Source organism: Prionailurus bengalensis, chromosome A2 (genome assembly GCF_016509475.1).
Source record: "Prionailurus bengalensis isolate Pbe53 chromosome A2, Fcat_Pben_1.1_paternal_pri, whole genome shotgun sequence".
In the NCBI taxonomy this organism is placed as follows: domain Eukaryota; kingdom Metazoa; phylum Chordata; class Mammalia; order Carnivora; family Felidae; genus Prionailurus; species Prionailurus bengalensis.
In genome coordinates, this window is record NC_057348.1 from 72,517,032 (window position 1) to 72,542,025 (window position 24,994).

The 24,994-nt window shown below is 40.6% G+C and overlaps 1 protein-coding gene across 1 annotated transcript in view; it reads right to left on the reverse strand.

The window, feature by feature from the left end:
• Positions 1–4,575: 4,575 nt before the first annotated feature.
• The window catches only part of SUGCT (succinyl-CoA:glutarate-CoA transferase), a 774,528-nt gene continuing 754,109 nt past the window's right edge, over positions 4,576–24,994 (reverse strand). Inside the window, exon 14 of the mRNA XM_043588522.1 lies at positions 4,576–5,517. Within this exon, the coding sequence (XP_043444457.1) occupies positions 5,354–5,517 (164 nt within the window). The 3' untranslated portion in view covers positions 4,576–5,353. The remainder of the gene's footprint in view (positions 5,518–24,994) is intronic.

Genomic DNA, 24,994 nt, shown 5'->3' on the forward strand with positions numbered 1-24,994 from the left:
CCCAGTCCTATTTTTTCAAAGATCAGTCACAGGGTTGGGGATCCGTGCTGTGTAACAGGGATGTATAACTCTGCGCAGAAAAGGGGAGAGAAAGAAGATAAGAAGAAAGCAGGATGGAGGAAGAAGATAAAAGGAAGAAAGAATATTATTACCACTGAGAAAGGAAGGAAGGGCAGGAGTTTCTAAGAATGAGAAAAAAGGAAGGTAGGAACAGGGGTAGGTAGAAAAAAAAAAGGGAAGAAAAAAATGGAATTACAAAGTGAGTTTTTTCCTGTCACTTTAGACTTTCAAACAAAGGCAGAATGCCCTATCAGTTTACTCCTGGTGCTGTAAAAAATATCACATGTTTAGTGTCTTCAAATAATACAGATATGTTGCCTTATGGTTCTGGAGACCAGAAGTCCAAAATGAGTCCCAAATAGGTCTCACTGGGCTAAGAAATCAGGTAGAGCTGTGATGCTTCTGGAGGCTCAAAGGGAAAGTCCACTTTTCTTGCTTTTTTCATCTTCCAGAAAATGCCCACATTCCTTCATTTATTTCCATTTCAAATCTAACAACAGTTGGTAAAGTCTTTCTTACATCACATCTCTCTGACATTGACTCGTCCACATTGGAAGGACCCCTGTGATTACACAGGGACTGCCAGGATAATCCAGGATAAGCTCCCCATTTTAAGGTCAGCTGATAAGCAATCTTTATTCCCTCTTGCAAAGTACAGTGACATATTAGTAGGTTCTGGGCATTAGGACATAGGCATCTTTGGTGGGCCATTATTCTGCCTACCATAGTCTTTTATTAAGAATATTGTAAAATATGGGGTGCCTGGGTGGTTCGGTCAGTTGAGTGTCCAACATTTGATGTCAGCTCAGGTCATGATCCCAGAGTCATGGATCAAGGCCTGCATCAGGCTCTGTGCTGAGTGTGGACCCTGCTTGATTCTCTCTCTCTCTCAGCCCCTCTCCCTCATTTGTGTGCTCACTCTCTCTCTCTCTGAAAAACAAAACAAAAAATAAAATAAAATAAAATAAAATAAAATAAAATAAAATAAAATAAAAATATTGCCAAGAGACCAAAGATTGGACAAGCATTTTAATGTTATGGTCTTAAGGAATAGGGAAATAAAGTTATTTCTCAAGAAAGAATATGAGGTGGGTGAAATCTATTTCCTGCAGTGTTTGAGCTCCTTCTAGTGCTTGTCCTTCCCTCTTGGCATCTACACCTCAGGCTGGGTTCATACTGCCATGGGTTCACCAGACTCTCCGGAAAAAATGCAACCTTGGGTCTGACTTGGGCATGCTTTCTCTTTTCCTTTCCTGCTAATCAAATTGACGTATGTCACCTCTTGTTTTTTCCAAACTCTCCTTTTTTGTGTGTTTCCCCCCTCTAGTGTGTGAAATAAATTTATGTGTGCAAAATGTTCACATTCGTTTGTCTGTAATACCAGAGTGATACTAGAAGACTTGTTTTTGAATGGGTGTCAGGGGAAACATGTCTTGGAGTTGCTTAATCACCACTAATCTCACCACATACACGTGCCCTGCTTATAGCTAGTTTAAAAGTGCACGGCCATTTGCACTCAGAAGATAGCTTGGTATGTCTATATACAGAAACCATTTAAGAATCTTGTAAGAGTAGCAATTTATAAAACCTTCAACCCTGGTAGAATTGTAAGAAATACAATTTTATCCTGATGTCTGAGGAAACTTCTACACACCAGTATGAGAGCCTTGGTGATATATTTTTTTTATTTTCCCTAACTGCTGTTGGCAATAGAAGTGTATACCTTTTTATCTTTTAACCTTTTCATCTTCCTTATCAAATGATGAATGTGCCAGTCCTGGTACCACAAAATTGAGAAGGAAAAGAAGGGAGCTTGATATTCTGGCTTCGTAAGGATCATTATACTACAATGTTCCAGGTGAACAACCCTGTTTTCTTTAGGCCTACTGCATCTGAAGAATCTCATCAATTGTAAGAGCTTGGTACAGCAAAGAGTCTCCCATAAATAGAGGCAAGTGCAAGAAGAATCTCATAATCTTGGGAACGAGTTTGAAAATGAAGAGCCCAGGGTCAGGGGATGTTTTCCCACTCGTTGCCTTTGCTGGTTGAGAATTCATGGAGAACAGAGGAGAGACAGAAAATCTGGACAGTCTGTTCAGCTCTGGGCTAGCATTCTTTCCCAGAGCCTTTAAGCCCACTATTTGGAGAATAAGTCCTATGGACGAAGGCAAAATTGAGCTATGTGGGAGAATGGCAAGCCAGACTCAAATCGACAAAGCTTTTCAAGTAGACAACGTGCTACTGTCATGGAATGAAAGAGTCCATGTTGAAATATCATATTTAGGTGAGACATGAGTGGGGTGAATTTCCCTGAGAAAGGCTGAAAGTAGGGGTCATGAAGTCTTCATGCAAAAGCCCTCCATTGTGGGGCTTTTGGGGTTAGGTGGCCTAGTGACCTCATATGAAATAGCCTATATGAGACCGCCTGTGTGTGTTTTTTAAATGTTATTTATCTTTGAAGGAGAGAAAGAGACAGAGTGTGAGTGGGGGAGGGGAAGAGAGAGAGGGAGACACAGAATCCGAAGCAGGCTCCAGGCTTGGAGCTGTCGGCACAGAGCCTGACGCGGGGCTCGAACCCATAAACCGAGATCATGACCTGAGCCAAAGTCGGACGCCCAACCGACCGAGCCACCCAGGCGCCCCCCTCCTGTGTTTTTTTAAATCAAGATTGTACTTCCATGGGGCACCTGGGTGTCTCAGTTGGTTAAGCATCCAACTTTTGCTCAGGTCATGATCTCAAACCCTGCAACAAGCTCTGTGCTGGCAGTGTGGAGACTGCTTGGCGTTCTCTCCCTCTCTGCCCCTCCCTCACTTGTTCTCTCTCTTTCTCTCTCTCTCAAAATAAACAAAATAAACTTAAAAAATAAAAGATTGTACTTCCAATTCCTAGGAGATGAATCGAAGACAAAGGAATACCAAGTAACTGGGCTAGTCACATACAATTGGTCAATGTTCATTTCTCTTCTTCTAGGGAAACATTCTGAATATCAGAGTGCATGCTGGAAAATATCATGCTTGATTAACCAGAAAACCATGGCAGCAAAAAGTTGAAGGAAAAAATCAAGAGAGGGAAGACTAGTTGCTTGTGGACACACCCTCAGTTCCATAATGATTAACCCACGAAGTTTCGAAGAATTTTCTAAGTCAACCTCAGACACAAACCTGCCAGAAGGCGGGCCTTGACACACACTGAACTTGAGCATATGGTCTCTTAGTAGTGTGCTCAGCTTTGGGAATGTGTAAGAAAATAGGCCCTGATAATTAAAAACAGCACATTTGTTTATAAAGCATAACTTGATCTGGGCATATTGCTAGAAATTTTAGCCAGCGCAATGCTTCTTTCAGGACTAATTATTGATCTGAACTTGAAATATATTCTAAATGATTTCTCTCACTAACTCAGTAGAGTAAATGCTTTCCGTTGGGTAACGAACAGTTTCAAAGTTCTCTTGGATCATTCTGAATTGTGTAGGTGGAAATCTGGATACATTTGTCTCCCATGGTAACTCTTCTATGGATGAAAACCACAGTCTCGATGGATTTCAAGGTTTTAGAGGCATTTTGTGACCTAGTCTGAACGATCGATGTCGTCCTACACAAGGCTACCCAGATAGTTAGGGTTACTGTTCAGTAATCAAGCAATTTGCATTTCAAGAGAATCTACTTGAACCAGCAGGAGAAATGATGAATCTGTTTTTCAAGATCATGTGGTCTTGCCAATTCTCTGTCATCCCGTCTTTTACCATTTTCATTGCTAATTGTATCTGGCCTGAAGGGAATGTCTCCAAATGTGTGTCTACGGGTTAGCCATAGGAAGGAAAGCACTGCAAAAGGCATGAAATTACCGTTGTATGATGCCATTCTAAATAGTGAAAGGCAGGAGAGCCTCAGAATAAAACGTTCACAAAGAGGAAAGCGGGGCGCTCCTCTCCCAGGAACTAGTAGGCATGCTTCTAAAAAGTCCCACGACACCTGTGAGAAGACATATTTTCTTATTTATTTGAAATCCTTGATTCTAGAAACCTATTGGGGCTTACAGCATAAATGGCTCCGATCACTCCCATACAAAAAGAACACGAAAGGAAAACTAGCTAGGACTCACAGTTTGAAAGATGAATATTTGTAATTTAACTTTCAGTTACCACTTGGGATGTCATGACATGGCTTTAAGATACGCGTGCTTAACAGTCGTGAACTGTGATCATATCAGGCTGTGATCATCTGATCCCTTGGTCTATACCTTGGGCTTTGGTGATTGGTACTTTGAGAGATGACTGATCCCAGAACATAATACAAATCAGCTACTACCTTCTGGACAGAAAATGTTTTCTATACTTTAAATTCTCTGGCAAAAACTTAAATATGTAAATGCAAATACTTAATATTAAGGCATGATGTATTCTTCTACAGTGAGTGCTCAGATTATATTCTCCTATTTATTTCCTATATATTCTCCTATAATATTCTTTAATACTAGATTATATTCTCCTATATATTTCCTATATATTCTCCTATAATATTATTTAATACTAGATAGTCATTTGACATTCGTTTAAAAACCTGTTACATTTGTACTTGGCTCAAAATAAGGTACTGATCAAAGAACCACTCTTCACTCCCTAATGCAGATAGACACATACATTCCAAAATGCATTCATGGAAATTGATTTTCTGCCACATATCATGAAATGATCAGAGAAATACAACATAAAGCAAATATTTACCCCCATGGAGAGAAAGAAGCTCAGTTTTATAATGGACATCGCAAAGTCCATGGTTTAAATTACAGATTAACAAAGGGTTCATGAGCTCAAAATTAAGTTATTCTGTTTAAAATCAATCACTGAAACTGTCATTCTGCTTATTGCTTTGACTTCCTAACAAAGGTTTAAATGAGGACTTTATGTGCAAGTAGAGAACGACAAGAGATCTGCTCTTTTTCAGACCTGCGTGGGCTGGAGGGGCAAACGTTTGGGCGATTAATGTAATTAGAAAGAGGAATGTATTTTTCCAGAAAAAAAAATCTTTACAAAAAACCCCCACAAATTCACAATTAACCTATTATCTGGGTGGGGTGGGGGGAAATGGTAAGGAGTAAAAGGTGGGGTACATTTAGAAAGCACGAGATGCATTGATACCAGAGCCATTCTGGAGGCGCCAGGCAGGAAATCTGGAATTACTCTAACTTCTCTTTGCAGAGGCAGGCACCAGAACTGGGGAGAAGGGTCCAGAAAGACTATTGCTTTTGCTAGTGAAGTACATTCAGATTGCGGTTTTGAGAAAGCATTTTTCGTCACTGAGCTTCATGTTGGGTCACCACTCCAGTGCTGAGCAGCTCCCCAATGGCCTTGTCATCATATCTGAGGACTTCCTTCAGGACACGCGTCGTGTGCTGCCCAAGCAGGGGAGGCGGCCTGGCCTCTGACATGTCGAACTTACTGTATCTCACAGCTGGGCCTGTCAAAAGAGGAGGAAAGCAGGAAGCCTGTTAATGACTAACCCTATGAAATTAATTACCCAAGCAGCCTGGGGTGTTTTCAACAAATGCCAAGAATATCACTGCCAGTTACAACGGTGTAGGTCCACCATCATTTTGGAAAGACGTGTGTTTTCACATGAGGCTTTTCCTGCCTCAGTCTCATTCAACTGTGCAGTGGTCATCTGACCTGCCCCCATCATGCAGGGGGCGGCAAGTACACGCCCGGCGGGTGCCAGGATCGTTCCGAAGTCGCCAGTCCTGTCGCGGAGGCGCTTAGGGGTCCGTCACGCAACTGGGCAGGCTCTCTGGATCCAGACGAACCGTGACCGCAGGTACACAGTGTCTCTCTGAAGCTGGAAACCTGAGCCCAGGTGGAAGGAGGTCTAGCAGTTTATTATTCAGTGTCGAATTCAACAGACTGCAGATCAACTAAACTTCCGCCAGACCCTGGTGAAGCCTTTTGGTGGTACAAGCTTCATTGGGAGATTTGGGTTTGCGCATCAGCTCCCCTGCTCTGTGGCAGAGCCGTCTCGGACAAATTGCTTAACTTCTCCGAGCCTCATGTTCTGCAACTAAACTGGGTATGATCACGTAAGGATTTAAATGAGATAACGGAGGGGCGCCTGGTGCGCTCGGTGGGTTGAGCTTCAGACTCTCGATTTCTGCTCGGGCCATGGTCTCGCAGTTTGTGAGTTGGAGCCCCCTGTTGGGCTCCTCGCTGAGAGCGTGGAGCCTGCTTGGAATTCTCTCTCTCTCTCTCTCTCTGTTCTTCCCCCCACTTGTGCATGCTCTCTCTCTCTCAAAATAAATTTTAAAAACTTAAAAAAAATTATTAAATGAGGTGATGGACAAGAGGCACGCACTAAGCATTCCCTAATCCACGCCAACGCACGAGACTGACCGGCTGCTACCAGGAAAAAGCTGCTACCGAATCTCTCTTGACACGGGCAGCGCTGGGGGAGAAGGCGATTTATTGCCCTCTGTTTGCTGAGCACTGAGCCACTGTAAACACGGTAACTCAAGCGGTACTTTCAACACCTACTGGAGATGGATTTTATTATCCTCCTTCTTCATTCACGTCAGGACAACGAAAGCCCAAAAAGCTCAAGTTTTGCTCGAGGTCACATGGCTAATAACTAACAGCACCGGGATGTTGGCTGTCCTTCACATCTAATTTGGTTAGGCTTTGGGAAAACTAATTAGATAGTCGCAAGAAGACTGCAAAACAGTACGTTTCCATCTCTTAAAAAATTCTCCAGCCTGCTCCCGATTTGGGGAGCGCAAAGGAAGGACACACAAAACCAAAGCACGTGTGGGTAACAGAATGTCAGTTAGTAAAGCAGCAAATGTGCTTCAAGCTCTCCAGAGAATCCCATTAATAAAAAGTACTTTTGTAGAAGCCATTGTCGATGATGTTTTTTTTTTATTTTTGAGAGAGCACAAGCCGGGGGTGGCGGGGGCGGGAACAGAGGATTTGAAGTGGGCTCTGCGCTGACAGCAGCGAGCCTGATGTGGGGCTTGAACTCTCGAACCGTGAGATCGTGACCTGAGCCGAGGTCAGACGCTCAACCAGCTGAGCCACCCTGACACCCCAAGCCACGCTTTTGTGTCAACACACACCATCCACTGTGGACGAATGGCAACTTTCAGCTGCTGGCCAGAGTTTTGTTTCTCTGAAGCTCAGTGAAATTCATGTCTTCTCTTCACACTTCTTTTTATTGTTTTAAATTGTATTTACCTTTTTTTTTTTTTTTTACTGACGTGTAGTGGACACACGACGTTACATCGGTTTCACGCGTATGACACAGGGAGTCAACGAGTCTGCCCCTGATGCTGGGCCTGCCACACGTGTAGCCACCCCCTGACAGTGTTTTCCCTGCTGTGCCTTTCATTCCTGCCTCATTCATTCCATAACTGGAGGCCCAATTTTCACCCATTTTGCCCATCACTCCCCCTTCCCTCTGGCAACCACCAGTTTGTTTTCTGGCTTTAAGGGTCTGTCTCTGCTTTTTGTTTCTTTATTTATTTGTTATGTTTTTAGGTTCCACGTGGAAGCTCACGCTTCCTTTTAAAATGCCCCAGGGAAGACTGTTTTTTTTTTTCACTGGTTGGTCCCTTCTTCAGTTAAGGAGCACACGTTGGGAGGCAGGGTCCACTACTCTCACGAGAAGGCTGATCATTTGATGTTTCAGGGATGTGATCCTTACTCACCACTCTGAGTCCATTTTGACATTAATTAACAACAGTTTTAATCGAAAATTTGTCTTTCGAAAGAAGGATGCCACTGAGAGTATAGGCTGAGGTCAATGTCATGTGACTCCTTCCTAACAGAATTCCTGGAGCATGACTACCAGCTGGAAAATAGTCACTTGACTACACTGAGAATCTGGGCTGGAACTCGCTGCTGGGATTGCTGCTGGTGGTTGTAGCACGACAGCTGCAAATATTTCATAAGAACCTGGGATAGAAAAAAAAAAAAAAAAAAAAAAAAAAAAAGAACCTGGGATAGATACCTCAGCCACCGTGCAGTCCTGTTAGAGAGCCTTCGCAACAATCCCGGGCGGACACTGAAGTTAAAGGAGACTTTAGGTACAGGCTTCGGGTTCAGGTTAGGGAATGAGAATAATCTGTCCAACATCACCCAGGTAGGAAGAGTCAGTTCCCAAGTTTGGGTCTGTTAGGTTCAGGAACTTGGGTTTTTAAACAAAATAATAATTTGTCAGGGGAAATCCACATAACATAAAATGAACCATTTAAAAGTGAACAGTTCAGGGGTGCCTGGGTGGCTCAGCTGGTTAAGCATCTGACTTTAGCTCAGGTCATGATCTCACGATTCGTGGGTTCAAGCCCCGCATCGGGGTCTGAGCTCACAGCTTGGAGCCTAGAGTCTACTTCAGATTCTGTGTCTCCCTCTCTCCCTCTGTCCCTCCCCTGCTTGTGCTCTGTCTCTCTCTGTCTCTCTCTCTGTCTCTCTGTCTCAAAAATAAATAAACATTTAAAAAAATAATAAAATAAACATAAAAATGAACAGTTCAGGGGTGCCTGGGTGGCTCAGTTGGTTTAGCATCTGATTCTCGGTTTCAGTTCAGGTCATGATCTCAAGTTTTGTGAGTTCAAGCCCTACAGTGGGCTCTGAGCTGACAGTGTGCAGCCTGCTTGGGATTCTCTTTCTCTTCCTCTCTGCCCCTCCTCTGCCATTCTTTCTGTCTCTCTTGAAATGAATAAATAAACTTAAAAACTTTTTTAAGTGAACAGTTCAGTGGCATTTAGTACATTCGCAATGCTGTGCAATGACCACCTCTATTTAGAAGTTGCAAGACGTTTCCATCACTCCGAAGTTAAACCCTCTGGGCCCGAAGCAGTTTCCCTCAACTCTGCCCTCCTCTAAACCCCTGGTAACCACTAACCTACTTTCTGTCTCTGGATTGATCTAGTCTGGATATATCTATTCTATACAAATGGAATCATTCAATATGTGACCTTTTGTGTCTGGTTTCTTTCACTTAGCATGTTTTTGAGATTCATCCACCTTGCAGCATGTGTCAACACTAAGAACCTGGACTTTGAACTTCCATGCAGTGATAGTATAAGGGAATTCTTCAGGTCCAGCCATACTAAAGGACAGTTCAATTTGTGTTACTCCCACTAAACACTCTTCTTTCTTGGAAGCTTCCAGATATACACTAAAGACTATGCTACCAATTTGGGATGAAGGGTATTTAACAGTTTGCACAAAAAGTCTTAAAGAATTTAGAATGGTTTTACTACATACCATTTACTAGAATGGTATTATTAAAGCACTAGAATGGTATTGCTTGGTTTTTAGAATTGCTAGCATAAAGACACCTGGAAGATGCTGTATGTTTGGAAAGCTTATGCTTCTCTAAATAAGTGTATATTATTAAGGAAACCATATCACAATTTAATAAATTGTATATGTTTTTCCACAAGCGCTGTCATAAACCAGGTATTTTGCATATGGTTGAGTTCAGAAAGATTCTGGAGCTGGGGTTTGTTCATCTAATTTAAGATCAAAATACAGTGTATACATATCTACTGTACTGGCAATTTTCAAATTGTAATTTTTATACATTTTTAAAATAATTATTGTTTTGCCACGTGGTTTATTAAAAAACAAAAATTTATAGTCATATGTATTTTTGCAATGGAAATATATATATATATATATATATATATATATATATAGTTAAGCAATGGGACAATTAAAAGTGATATCCAGATCCCAGAGAAAGCTAAGTTCTCATGAATCAATTGAAATCCCCTGTTCTTGCAGCCCTGTGCAATAATCCTGTGTACCAGGGACATCCTTTCCAGTCTAGACTTTGCACAAAGGGAATAAAGGGTTCTTAAAATACATTTGTCTCAAGAAGTAGAAAATGCTTGACATAATTATTTACATCTAAGGTCCAGAAAGAATGAATAATTTGATCTTCCATTAAAAAAGATGAGCAGATAAGTCACATGTTCTTAAATTACTTTTTGGCAAAGTAACATCTATGTTCACATATGCTTTTAAACACTTGCAAGCTGTGTGATCTTGAGAATTCTTAAAGTCCCTGAGCCTCAGTCTACACATTTCTAAAATGAGGTTGACAGTACCTATGGAGGGTTGGTTTGAGCATTTGGGTAACATAACATGGATAATATTCACTGTCAGTAATAATCCAAGAAATACATATGAAGATAAAAAAATAAGGTAAAATTTTGTTTGTAAAATTAGCAAATCTTGTGGCTATTTTGGTTTGTTTTTAAGAGGTCAGTGACAGGTAGGAGTGTAAACTGATACAACCCTTCTGGAGGGAATTTTGTCAACTCAGTACGAGTTTCTTGGATGGAGAAATCCTGCTTTAAAAATTTTCTCCTATGGATGTAATGAGGAATGTTGGCAAATTCTATAGGCAAGAATCTATACAAATTTCCAAATACATTTTATATTCTTAAGACCTATCTCCTTCCCACAGAGCTTTCTAATTTACAATTTATAGGCTGTGAGGGCTCTCTGTATGGAATTCTGTATGTATTTTTTTTTTAAAACTTCTAGCTTCCAAAAGTGACCTTGTTAGGACCCGGTGTTTAGCAACTTTTTGTCTCACATACTGCTCCCATAGGTCTATCTCCAACCCCTTTCTTCCGGATGAAGAGGTCACACAGTCACAATTATCAAAAAATATTGGAATATATGTCCAAAACTTGGGCACTGGTCAAATAAATTATAGTGCCTCCAAACGATGGCAACCTGTACAGTAATTTCAAGTTGTATTTTGTGGGTCTTTGAACACAAATATTATCTTCACTCTCTCCTGAAGTACCACTGATGTAAGAGTTTAGAAGTTAAACAAATATAAAACTTCAAGAGTAAAGAAAGTGGGTGGTAGCATCACTAGTGAATAGGATATTACAACAAAGTTAAGAATAACATGGATAGGATAATGTTGATGTGTGAAAAAGAGCGAGAGAAATCTGAAGCGCAGAATATTCTACAAGGAGACTGAGAGGAAATGGGTATTCATTGGCCCATTTCACTCCCCAAGACATTCTGAACTTAAAATCCGTGGTGAAGAGAAAGGTCTTTTATTTTATTTTTTTTAATGTGTATTTATTTTTGAGAGAGAGACAGAGAGAGCACAAGCAGGAGAGGGGCAGAGAGAGAGGGAGACACGGAATCCAAAGCAGGCTCCAGGTTCATGAGCTCCGAGCTGTCAGTACAGAGCACGACGTGGGGCTCAAACCTACAAACCATGAAATCATGACCTGAGCCGAAGTAGGACACTTAACCGACTGAGCCACCCAGGCGCCCCGAGACAGGTCTTAAAATAGAAGTAGAACTTAAAGCGGAAGGATTGAATGTGTTAGTTCAGACTAACTTACTAGTTTGTACTTGCAACTAGAAGGAAAATGAAGCTTGCTTTCAAGTTTCTAAATGAAAATGATATTCAACCTAGAATTGCATATCCAAACAAATGATTAATCAAGTGCGAAGACCTTTTGAAACTTTCAAAGATTAACTAAGTTTACTAAATAATTTCTTGATGTTGAATCCAGTAAAACATGGGAGTAAATGATGGAAAATTTTGATACTCAGTGAGAACCAACCAGGGAGCACAGGGAAGGAAAGTCCCAGGATGACAGCTCAGACCAAGACAGTCAATAACGTAGAAATGGAAGAGGACAGAGACATTCAAAAGAGGAGTCTAAGAAAGCAAGAAGAGTGTTAATTGTATAACTAGAATAACTTAAAGATTGGAACAATGTAATAATAAGATAAAATTAGGGGCACCTGGGTGGCTCAATCAGTTAGGCATCTGACTCTTGGTTTCAGCTCAGGTCATGATCTCATGCTCTCATGAGTTCAAGCCCCATGTCAGGCTCTGCATTGGCAGCACAGAACCTGCTTGGGATTCTCTTTCTCTCCCTCTCTTTATGCCCCTCCCCCACTTGCTCCATCTCTCTCGAAATAAATTTTTAAAAAATTTTAAAAGAAGATAAAATTACATTATACAAGAAAATAATAATTAAAAACTCTAGAAAAATGAAATTTGCATAAGAAAGAAAATATCCAAATATGAAGCAAATTATAATGTGGCAAGATTTTAAGTAACTGATGGAACACAAAGAAAATCCAGTTGACCTTGATGCCAAGAACATCTGGGTAGTACGTATTACCTGTGCATCCTCTATAACAGCACTAGGCATATTGTATTCCACTGTCTACTTAGTTGTCCGTATCTCCTGTGAGGGCAGGAACATGCCAATTGTGTTTATTAATGTGTTCTGCATGCTTTTTACGGTCCTATGAAATGAAGATAATGGCAAACATCCTTTCTTAAACACCTATAATGATTGTAGATTGTGGTTTTTTTAATGCTTTTTTATTTATTTTTGAGACAGAGACCACAAGCAGGGGAGAGGCAGAGAGGGGGGGGAACAGAGGCTCATAAGCAGGCTCCATGCTGACAGCAGCGAACCCTATGGGGGCTCAAGCTCAAGAACCATAAGACTGAACTCATGAACCGTGAGACCTGACCCAAAGTTGGACACTCAACCGACCGAGCCACCCAGGCACTCAGCTGCTCTAGATTGTGTTTTTTATTTGCATTATCTCATTGGAATTTTCAGTTTATAAAATAGAGACCCTTATAACTCTCATTTTATGGATCAGAAAACTGAGGTCCTTTAAAGGGTTAGTTTGTCTAAGGTTAAGCAGCTAAATAAATAATAGAACCAGGACAAGATCTGTGTATCAGATTCCATGGGGCATGCTCTGTCATTTGACATAAATGTATTGAATTAATGACTGCCAATAATTAAAGGTATTTGAATAAGTACCATTTATGTCATTTTAATTAATTTTTCCACTAATTAAGTCTACATATAATTTTTTAGTATTTATCCCTGTGTCAAGATCTTGGCCCTATGAGCAAGATATATATTAGCAAAAAAAAAAAAAAAAAAAAAAAATATCTGGACCCTACTCTCATGGAATTTATATTCTGATTTGGGAAACAGACAATAAGCAACTAAATAAATAGCTAAAATTTTATAGAAACAATAAAATTGCTTAAAATCTAGCTGGAAAGAAAAGAATTTTATAGGCAAAGTGGGGAGAGGCCAGAGTAGCAGGAAAGGACTGTTCTAGATGGAATGTGTGATAAGGCCAGACTGATTAGATGATCCTTAAGCTGAGCCCTAAATTGAGCTATCCATACAACTAGTGGAGAAAAGAAGAATCCAGGCAGTGTGAACAGGTTTGATTTTCAAGAAACTAAAAAAAAGATCCAATGTGGCTGGAACTCAATTTGGCAGGAGAAGAGAGATTCTAAATGAAGTTGGAGGAAGAGGCAGAACAGAGTGTAGAAGAGGATTTAGAAGAAGCAAAGAGTTCAGAAGTTATAGTCGTGAAGCTAGATCTTATTCTGAGTTCCATGGGAAGCCACTGGAGCTTTGAGGGCAGTGATACAACACTCGTGTTGCCAGGCAGAGAGTTAGATGAGATGTGTTTGGAGGTTGCTGTGGGCAGACCAGCAAAGATGGTGGTGGCCCGGACTGGGGTGGTGCCTGTAGAGTTTGAGAAAAGTGGATGCATTTGAGGGACACATTGGTGATAGGAATGAGAGGGCTTGCTGATGGATTACATGGGCCATGGGGAAGAGAAGGAGCAATGGAGAATCCTGTGTTTCTGGATTGAACAACTGGTGGGGCCATTTGCCAGATGGGGAAGACTGAATAGATTCTGTATGGACAAGTTTGGGTGGAAGCAGAAGTCAAATTCTCTTTCCGACATGCTGTTTGAGGTGTCTGTGAGATAGCCAAGGGGAGAGGTGAGTGAGCCATTAGTTATGCATGAGTCTGGAATTCAGAGAAGATTTGGGGCCAGGATATATATACATTTAAGAAGCCACTTACCATCTAAATGTCCATATTCCAAAACACTGTATTTTCATGGTAACTGTATTTATTCCAACGTCCTTGGTGCTGAGGTTTTATTTTATTTATTTATTTATTTATTTATTTATTTTTAAGTTCATTTATTTTTGAGACAGAGAGAGACAGAGCATGAACGGGGGAGGGGCAGAGAGAGAGAGGGAGACACAGAATCGGAAGTACGCTCCAGGCTCTGGGCTGATGGGCTCGAACTCACGGACCGCAGGATCTTGACCTGGGCTGAAGTCGGATGCTCAACCGACTGAGCCACCCAGGCGCCCCGGTGCTGAGGTTTTAAATGAGATGTTTGGGCAGCCTTTTCTTTACTATCTAAGTTCTAGCTCAGTATCTATCACATCAAAATGTGTTCTGTCCCCAGGAAGCAAAGTAAATGAATAAAAAGCTAATGTCGATAGTCGATAAATTTGGGGAAAAATGCATTTCTTTAAAAGGGATTCCATATTCTTGGGGTTAAACAAACACATTTCCATTGACCTGACAGCAGAAAACACGGCATTTTATCTTTGAAGGAACTGTGAGTGTTGTTCCCCATAGAAAGAGGTGGGAGGGGGGACCTGAGTCATAGCCACCTAGTGATAAAGTAAGGTGGGAAAATTTTTCCTCTGCCTTAATAGAGGAGGTCAAACTAAAAACCATGGAAACAAATGGGCACATAACTTGGTACCAAATCTGCAACCCCAGGTGCTGTCCTTTTGAGGAGACCACCTAGTCTAATGATTGGTGGTCAAGGCCATGGGTATCCTTATGCCCTTCACCAGGAAGGGGGCTGGGTGGCACAGCTTGTAGGCTGTACCCATCTCTAAGTGAGGACGGTGTGTGTGTGTCCCCTCACACAAGGGATTTCTAGGAAAGCGGCAATGACCTGTATTTCAACTTCTATTGCATTCTGTGCATGCGCTTTCCTGAGAGGCTGCACTGATAAACTTCATGGACTCTAGAGTTCAAGAGCTGGAGGCCGACACCATGCAGAGGCAGGGGAGGAGGAGTCGCATCACAGCCTGCAAGTCAGACATGGTAACGTCTGAAACTACTACTTACTGAGTCCCTCCTCTAAACCAGGCCCGGGGCTGAGTACTTTCTAGATCCTCACGATCACTGTAGGCAGTTTTTTACATTTATGAATGCATTCCATTCCTATATCCCTGAAGAGCAATATGTTGCTGACAGAGGTTGTGAATAGCGACCTCGATAGCGACCTAATCAGCCTGTGCCTCAATATCTTTCTCTGGAAAATGGGGACGATAATAGCACCTACCATATCAAGTTGTGAGGACGTAAAAAAAAAAAAAAAATTCTTCGAAAGTACCAGAAACACAGTAAGCACTTAATACATGCCAACTGCTATCATTTTCTTTCCTTCTCTTTTCCAGTTTGCCTTAACAACCTAGATTCCTCAGCAGAGCCCCGGTCACCTCCTACTTCAAGACCTCCCAGAACACTGACAAGTTAAGTGCATTTGTTTTTTAATGTTTATTTATTTTTGAGAGAGAGAGAGAGAGAGAGTGTGTGTGAGTGGGGGACGGGTGGAGAGAGAGGGAGACACAGAATCTAAAGCAGGATCCAAGCTCTAAGCTGTCAGCACAGAGCCCAACACGGGGCTCGAACTCACCGACCATGAGATCATGACCTGAGCTGAAGTCGGGTGCTTAACCGACTGAGTCACCCAGGTTAGCTGCATTTTCAGTTCATGGCAGCAAGTTGGGGATAAAAGTGTTAACTTTTAAAAAGTCCTTTAGAGTCAAGGATACAAATATTTCAAGGGAAAGGAAAAGGGAGAAAGGAATCAACCATTACTTAAGCACATATTACATAACAGACACTTCTCAAATGTTTATTTTGTTCATTCTCCATTACAACCCCTTGAAATAGGCATATTCTCCCTCTTCCTACAGATAGCAAAGAGAAGGCTAAGGAAGGTTAGATTACCCATGTCACACATCTGATAAGTGCACACTTACTGTTTTCAACAGCATCAAAACCTACACCGGAAATTAATTTTATACTCCTTTAGGTTTTAACTAGGTATAGGAGAAGGAACTTAGAAAACATGGAACTTATTTGACTTATTTAACAAACACTATGCACCAGACACTATTTTATGTGCTTGACACATTTGATTCATTCAGCCCTTAGGATAATTCCAGAAGCTACTATTGTCATCACCATTTTACAACCGGGGAAACTGAGAGACGTAGCAGGGAAGTCACTCGCTAGGGGTCACAGAGTCAGTAAGAAGAAGAGCCAGGCTTCACACCCAGTCTTGCTCCAAATCCCCAGTCATTGCCAATGGGCCACACTACTTCCTTGGCAGCAAAAGAGGGGGTTAGCTAAGGTTGAAACTGAACTCAGGCGCCTTGGGGTAGAACATGCCAAGGACAATTTCACATTTCATCTTCTGACCAGGCTGTTCTCTCTGTCTTTCTAGATTACAGTGCCTCCAGATACCTCATGCACTATGTATTCATTACTATCTCATCTTTTCAAATTAACTTGTCATATGCCTCTAATTTCCTTGTAGGAAGTCCCGGGATCAGAGCAACATCAATACATCCCCAATTTCCCATGTTCCTGACTCAGGCAATGCACGCCTCTACCCGCCCCGAAAGGAATGAAGTCTTCCCCCTCTCTGTGGAAAGTTATCTGGTTCAAGGCCCAGGGAGGGTCCAGTTCCTGGTGTGCCAGAAAATTCCTCAGACAAGCCCTGTGGTGTTTTCCATCTGTGGTTTGAGGCCCTTCAGTAACAAGACCCTGACTATTTTGTCTCATCTCCTTTTAGAAAACTTCCATGATTCTCTTAGGCTAAAAAGGGAACTACCCAATCTATGCAAACATCCCAAGCTACTCTAACTATATTCAGAATTCAAGCTACATTTCTATAATCCAGACCAACTTAATAATGTAAACAGTTGCAGGAAACAGAGGTAGCCAAAAACATGTGGGAAACCATAATGAATATTCAAGTAATGGGAACATAATATCACATCATCATCATGAGGGAAGGGACCTAAACAGTCCTTTTTTTCCAGAACTCCATGCACCTCCCGTCTTGATGATGCATTTCTAAAGTGATGAAACAATCCATTGCTCAACCTCACAGCAAACTGGCAAATGGTCAACGCTAAGGGTTAAGTTAATTAACATAGCTGGCCTGTCCAATCATAATGGAAGCAAGAATAAAAAACTGATATTAAGTGTGTGGATCTTTTTTTTTTTCAATGTCTGATATGGGTGTCAACTTTTAAAAATATCATGAATACTTAAAAGCAAACATCTGTTTTATAATATATGAAATGCTATATCAAACGTTTTTATTTTGACTTCTTTGGCCCATCTCTAAGATACATGCTGTAGATACCATTTAATCTTCAAGGCTTACTAGTGTACTAAGAAGCCAAATTTTATTTTGCTGAAAATAATGATAGCTCCAGTACCAAGTTGTTTCACAATTTCCCCTCCAGTGCTTGAACTCATCATCATAACAATAACAATATTTTTTATATGGCGCCTCTCAGCCATAGCATCCAAAGTGCCAAATGGAGCCACACAGTTAGAACACATTAAGCCCATTAGATGTGAGATAAAAACAGATAAAGCCATTTAAAATAGCATGGGTGATGGGGGAAAAGCCATAGAGAATAAAAATGGCTTTGGACTTCTTTAACAAAAGCACTCAATCTGTGGCACTGCTTTCGTGGTCAGGCATCCCAGAAACTCAAGGCAACATGTGGTTTGTACCACCAACTGGGATAGGGCACCCCTAGTCTCATTCAGAGTTCACAAGCACCATTTATCATCACTGCGGTCACAAATTTTAATTCATTATTTTGCAACTCAATAAAGAATTCTTCAAGTGCCACTACCTGTAAGGTAAGAGTATATTTTCAACTGTGTCTATGACCCTGTGGTAGTCGTGAGTGTTGTCCATCGATTTTCCAATTCTCACCTTCCAGGAGTATGCTGGCATTACATGCCCTAACCCCTGTGATGTTGGACGAGGCCATGTGACTGGCCAACAAACTGTGAATAGAAGGGCTGTGTATGCCACCTCCAGGCCAGAACACTCAACTGCTGACTTAAGAGCCTCTGGGTCTCTCTGGTGCTGGTGTGGTGACTTGGCAGTGTGTGATATGGTGACTGCTCCACCAGTCTGGGGCCATTTCAACCCACGATGGACATATACCGTGAGCAAGAAATATATCTGTGTTGTTGTAAGCCAGTGTTACTTGGGAACTGTTACTACAGCATAACCTAGCCCACGAAGGCTGATGAGATGCCTCATCTTTAATCCAGAGATCTGTTTGCTGTGACCAAACGAGGGACCCCTTAAGCCTCAGCACTCCTTTAAAAAGCAATCAGTTCAGATGGTCCAAATACTTTGAAACTCTCATTTTGTGTGTAGCCAATTTGGACCAGTGGAATGATGATAACAGCTATTATGTATTGAGTACTTACATGTGTTAGGCATTTGGTGGAATGCTTTCCATATATCACCTTGCTTGAAAGACTAAATGACTTGAAAAAGTAGGATTATTATTACACCATTTTATCGACAAGGAAAGTGGGGTTAAGTAACGTTATCAAAATTACACAGCCGGTCAACTAAAGAATTTCGTTACTACTTAGGCTGCCTAAATACAAAGTGCATGCTCGTTAACACTGGGATGTATTTCCTCCCTGCATAATGTGGAAGAAAATCTGTTCTCATATCAGTGGCTGAATAAATACCATTCTTTGGCAGATGGTGTTATAAAGCAGTATTGTATTATAAACACTTATATATTTCATGATTGCTAATCCATTAAGGCATTTATCTTTCATTTGAAAAAGAAACAGGGTGACTTGCACTTGATTTATCTATCTTGTTCCAACCCACTGAAATGTCATAGTAGATTATCCGTTTCCTGCTGGAAAAATATATGGCCCATAAGGAAATGCTATTCATATTCATTAACAAACACGCCATCTCCCCTCAGAGTGTGCTCCCCAAACCGGTGGCTGAGGTCCCTGAAAAATGCTGGACTAGAAGAAGCGCTCCCCTTAATGCTTCTTTCCAACATTTGTGTTTGCTTCTAATTATTTTCAACACTTCTGCAAACACTAAAAAGGGTGAAGAAACACCTTGCTGACAATGTGCGCTTTGCCAAAATAATCAATTCTCCCACTTCTTTGCCTTCTAAAATTCAAGTATCCAATACAAGCTCTTTGGGTGCATTCCCAGGATTTTGTTTGGTTAGACTTCACCATGGAAAACAAAATTGGTTCAGCTGAAGTCTGTAGCCAGAACATTTTAAGCTTCATAGACCTTCAAAGTAGTGACCTCCTCCTCACCTCCTCTGCCTCTGTGCTCCATTAAGGAAAATACCGGAAGAAGTTTCCAGTCAGAGAAGCCAGATTGCATTTCGATTCAGTTTTGAGGGGAGGAATTGAACAGAGCTGGAGCAGGTGGTTATTTGTGGCTCTTACTACAAATGAGCTTTGAAAAGTTCTTCTGTAAACCTCTGAAGGTCTTTCGTAATTTAATAAAATTTTTCTGTGCTTCTTAATCTCTGTCTTAAAGGAACCAGCTTTATATCTACCTTCTTCGGCTTTGCTTTCCCAAGAGTGTCTGAGATCACACAAATCACAATCATAGCCCAAGCAAATGGAGGATCCAGAAAATTAGGTCCCCAAACTCGCTGCTGGGAAAATGCGGATGTGTTGACTCTTTGCCACAAGAATTGATCTTAATTTTTCCCTTTCACTTTATTGCTGACGTCCACAGGGAAGGATTTTAGAAAACGCTTTCCCTCTATGCCCCTATTTCCATTTTGGCGTGTTCATACTCTCAACCACCTCAATCGTCAGCCTTGCCTTGTAAACTTGCTATCCCAGTGCTCTGGCCTCTGAAATGCCTCTCACATATCCCCATACTTACCTTTCCTGCCCCCTCCTTGGGCCCAAGCACTCTGAAACAGGAGGGCTTCTTGCCTAATCTTTATTCCCAGCTCTTCCCTCCAGCCCAACTGCGCTCATTCTCTCCTGGCTCTGACCATGTGCCAGCCCCTTTGTTGACCTGGAAGGTATCTCAACATGGCCATCCTCAAGCCCATGTTATTCTTGAGGCTCTGCTCAGGCTAATTTGCTGTTGAGCCTTCCTTTTGTTCTCACAGGTCAAAGGAACATCTCTCTTGCTTGGTTCCCTCCAACATTTGATCTGTTTTTTCCTCAATGATGTATCTCAAACTCTGATTGTATTACCTCCTGTGATCTTTTTTGAGACCAGAATTAATGTTCTGCTCATCTTGATCTTTCATAGCGTCTACCACCTGGTGAGTGTCCAGTAAATAACTGAAGGAGTAGACAAAAAAAGAAAAAGCCACCTAACTCGAATCCTAGATTAGGAAACAAGGCCACTAGAAATATGTGAAATACAGAAAGACAGAAACGCTAATGCTTGTTTACAAGGTGTATAAATGGAGTCATCCTGACTCCTCTTTCTCTTACACCGCATAACCAACTCATCAGCAACTCCTATGGGCTCTACCTTCAAAATATATGCAGAATCCAACCTCTTTTTTTATAAACCCCCTGGATCTAGCCACCATCACCTCTTGCCTGGATTTCTGTGGGAGCCTCCTATCATGACTCCCTGTCTGCATGCTTACCCTGCAATATATTATCAATAAGGCGGCTGGAGTCACCTTTTAAAACCCTAAGTCACATCACATCATTCCTCTGCTCAAAATTCTGCAACGCTTTCTTTGTTTCATTCTTGACAGAGGGCTCTGAGATTCTGCATAATCCACCTGCTTCCCCACTAAGCTACCCTTGACCTCCCATCTTACCCTCCCCACTCCTACCCACCTGCTCCAGGAGAGCTGGCCTTCTTGCTCTTCACCAAGCATGCTCATCCCTAGGGGCTTTGTTCCAGCTGATCTCCCTGCTTGCAACGTTTTCCCTTCTGCTATTTACACTAATTACTCCTTTAAAGCCTTCACTTCTTTGCTCAATGAAGTCTACTCTAACTACCCCACTGGACATTTTAACCTGCCATTCTGACCCTGCCACTTCCAATCTCCTTTACACTGTTTTACTTTCTCTTTTTTTCCATCGTACTTTTCATGTATGTCCACTTTATTTGTCTCCCTTTGCTAGGATGTAAACTTTATAATAGCAGGGAGCATTGTCTGTTTTCCTCAACAAATATTTGCTGATTGTGAGTGAGTGAGTGAGTGCGTGAGTGAGTGAATGAATGATTTCATTCAACTAAACTTTGAATGCAGTTCTCAAAGTTCTAAAACAATGAAACTCGAAGTGTCCATAGCCTCAGACCTCAAGATTCTAGCGAAATAAATCCTGTTGAATAGACCCCAAAGCAAAGTAAAACCCTATTGCTGACTATGAGCCAAAATACACACAAACAGAAAAGTGCTAAATGCAGTGTGTTTGTTCTCACTACCTCTGGGTTATCCAGTTGTGCAACTTATAGTTATGCTACCCACAAAGACAGACACCTGCAATATTTCAAAGATGAAACATTCCAACAGCTGTGCAGAATTTTTTAGTATCAACATTCATTTCATGGATTGGGTAAAAACAGGTGTTCAGAAGAATTTTGACGCTCCATGAGGGCAGGAATCATACCTGCTCTGTTTGCATTGTCTCCAGAAGCCAGTAAATTGGGATGCCCAATACGTATTTGTTGAATGAATGTATGCCTGAAGAAAAAGGACCCCTATATTTTCAGAAATAAACAAGGCAGTAAAAGGCAATTTCACTGTTCACAAAAGAAAGGTTTTACCATCTGGATGTTGGTACAATGATACCAAATTTTATCTTAATTTAATTTGTTTAGAAGTTAATTTTTTATTTTGACAATAATATGTAGGACTCTATGAACAATGTAAAATAGCTCAGGAAAACATTGTCAGACTCAAAAAAATATTTAGTCCTTCTTGGAAGAACATAAGGTCTTTGGATTTTTAATGACTATTTGTTTTTCTATTTGGAAAACATAAGTCTTGGTTTTATTTATATGAGACTATAATTTTTACAATTGCACATTAATTTAATTTTGTTTCCCATGTTTCTTTGCTAGTGGGTGTTGTAAATTTCACATAATAATAATACATGCCTGTTGTGATACACAAACATTTTCCTACTTATTGATTCTTCTCCCTTTTTCCACATTCTCCTCGTTAGCTATTTGTATTGGTGCCTACAAAATGCCCTGCTGACTCTCTTGCACATTAATTCTATGGTTATTCTTTCCTACTACCTTTTGAATTATTTAAATGCATTTAACACACAAGGTAATAAGGGCTATTAAATATCTGAAGTGTTGTTTTCATTTTCACAGTTTCATTGTAAATTTGAAGATGGTCATTTACTTTTTTATATGTTAATTAAATACATGGCTAATATTCTCTTTCCATATAAAAGCTCCTTGCACAGCTTACAAGAACACAAACTTTTCTTCTGCTAAGGGTAGAGTTGGCTGTTGTCTATGAAATGGTGAGGATATCCTCAATCCATGCTGAGTGGGAAGACATTCTTTCCACATTGGAATTTCATTAATTTTGCCTGAGTAATAATCCAGCTTAACTAAATGAAAAATATGAAGCATTATTTCTTACAAATAAATAAAACTAGACCAAAGATGTCTTGTAAATCCATAAGAAAACTTAATAATACACACAAGTGGATTTTAAATAGTAAATCAGTTCTTTCTTACAAAGGGTACTCTTTCTGTGTTTCAGCATGCTTATTTTTAGGAACATTTGAAACATTTCCTGTGTAATCATCATTAAGTCAATAATTTGTTCAGGGATTTGTCTTTAACAAGATAGCACAAAGATAAACTTCAAAATGATCCTCTGAGTATCTAAGTGATCATACCCTCAAAGTTGTTGAAAACCAAATTTAAAATTACTACTTAAAGTTACTATTCTCAGGTCTCTAAATTCACAAGGTCCATAAAACCAGAAGACCTGGTCCCAGATTATAGATTATCCTGAGTTAGAAAGTCTTTGATGAGCAGTGATTCAGGGATAATTTGTCAAATGTCAATTTCTTAACAAAAATAAGTACATAAGAAAAACTTTAAGTAGAAGGTTTCTACAAGACATTTCGAGCCATGTGAAAGAAAACGGGTAAGCATTATAACAATAATGTGTGGTAAATTAAGAGTCCTCTCTGGATTAAACTTTTCCTGAAAGTTAATTTTTAAGTTACCTTAAAATTACATGACAATGTATAAAACAGTTTATGTGAGGAAAGTGACTATTTTTGTACACTATAAAAGGATCTGGTAGTTGGAACACTATAAAAAGAGTGTTATAAAGTCAAAAACATCCAAGCACATGATATATATTTTGAGGATAACCATGATTTTGTCTCCAATGAAATGGAACATTCAAGAAACATCCAAGTGACTACTCTGGAGTGAGTCTGATTGCCCCGCCCAGTGGTGTGACAGTGAATGTGCAGTAAACCCCATAGAGCCTATTAGGAAGTCCTGGACATCTTCTTGGGGAAAACCCAAAAGAGAGGCCCATCCTCAAATTCTTGTTTTCTTTAAAGAGGACAAGTGTGCTTGTTTTCTTCATCTTTTATTGGTGAGAGCCATCTAACCAAAGACAAAGCAAATGCCTCAGTACCTCAGATGTTTGTTAAAGTGTGAGTAAAGGACTTCTTACCTCAATTTTCTAGCTTGCCAAGTCAATATTACAAATTGCTGGGCCCAGCCTTACACCCACCAGATCAAAATCTTTGAGAAAAGCGCTTGTTATCTGAATCTGAATATGCACATCAGAAGTTTTTTGAATCACTAAGTTGGAAAAGTCCTGTCACTCCCAAGCTATGTGGATTTGATGTCAAATATTTCCATGTCCTCATGTAGAACAAGAGGGTGATAACAGTATCTAGTTCACACACTACTTTAGAAAATTAAATAAAAAATGCTGCCAAGTACTTAATCCAGAACCCAGCATATATTAAGCAATTGAAAAGAAGAATTAAGCAAATAGTTCTTCTTTTTCTTCTTATTATAATTAACACTGCAGGGTTTTAGGGGCAGGAGCTATGAGAATTGAGTTTCTGTTTCATCATGACCAGCAGTGATTCACTCATGTTTAGGATCTAGCCTGAAATTTGTGCAGAGAGACTCTTTTTTTTTAAATTTTTTTGTCTATTTTTGAGAGAGAGAGAAAGAAAGAGAGAGAGATAACAAGCCGGGGAAGAATAGAGAGACAGTGAGAGACAGAGAATCCCAAACAGGCTCTGTACTATCAGTACAGAGCCCAATGCGGGACTGGAACTCACGAACTGTGAGATCATGACCTGAGCTGAAACCAAGAGTCAGACACTCAACTGACTGAGCCATCCAGGTGCCCTGCACAGAGACTCTTTCTGAAGGGAGGCTATTTATTTTACAATTAGAAAAGATGAAGTCTTAATAAAGCATTATATCAAAAGTAATACCATTCCTCCCTGTTCCAAGTAAAAAAACTTTGGACACAAGGAAAAAAAAAAAAAAAAAAAAAGGAAAATTCTGAGGAGTTGAAACAAAAAGGTAACTGCCAAAGGATCTTGTGACTTGAAGAACTACACTGAGGAGAGTTTTCTGGGCTTCCTTGTTGCCTCCTACATATCCTGGACAAGGCATTACAGAAACCTCCAATCTGGGACCACAAACAGACACAGGCAAAATAAATAGCAAGAAAAGTCTGTTCCTTCTAAGCCAGAGCACCAGGAAAGGATGGTCTAACTGAACCATAAACCCTTTGGTCAATACCTGCCATACTCTGGGCAAACACCAAAAGAAGTCCTCTTTACCACTACTGCCCAGTGATTTTGGTGTGGCCAAGCCAAGAGCTGATCTTCTAGACTATTACTCCAATACCACTACCATGAAAGCAGGCAGTGGCATTCTGATTTTCCAACCCTGTGTGGTTAGCAGGACCAAAGGGGAGAGCAGATACCTCATTTCCCATCCAATGGCAAAGATGGTAC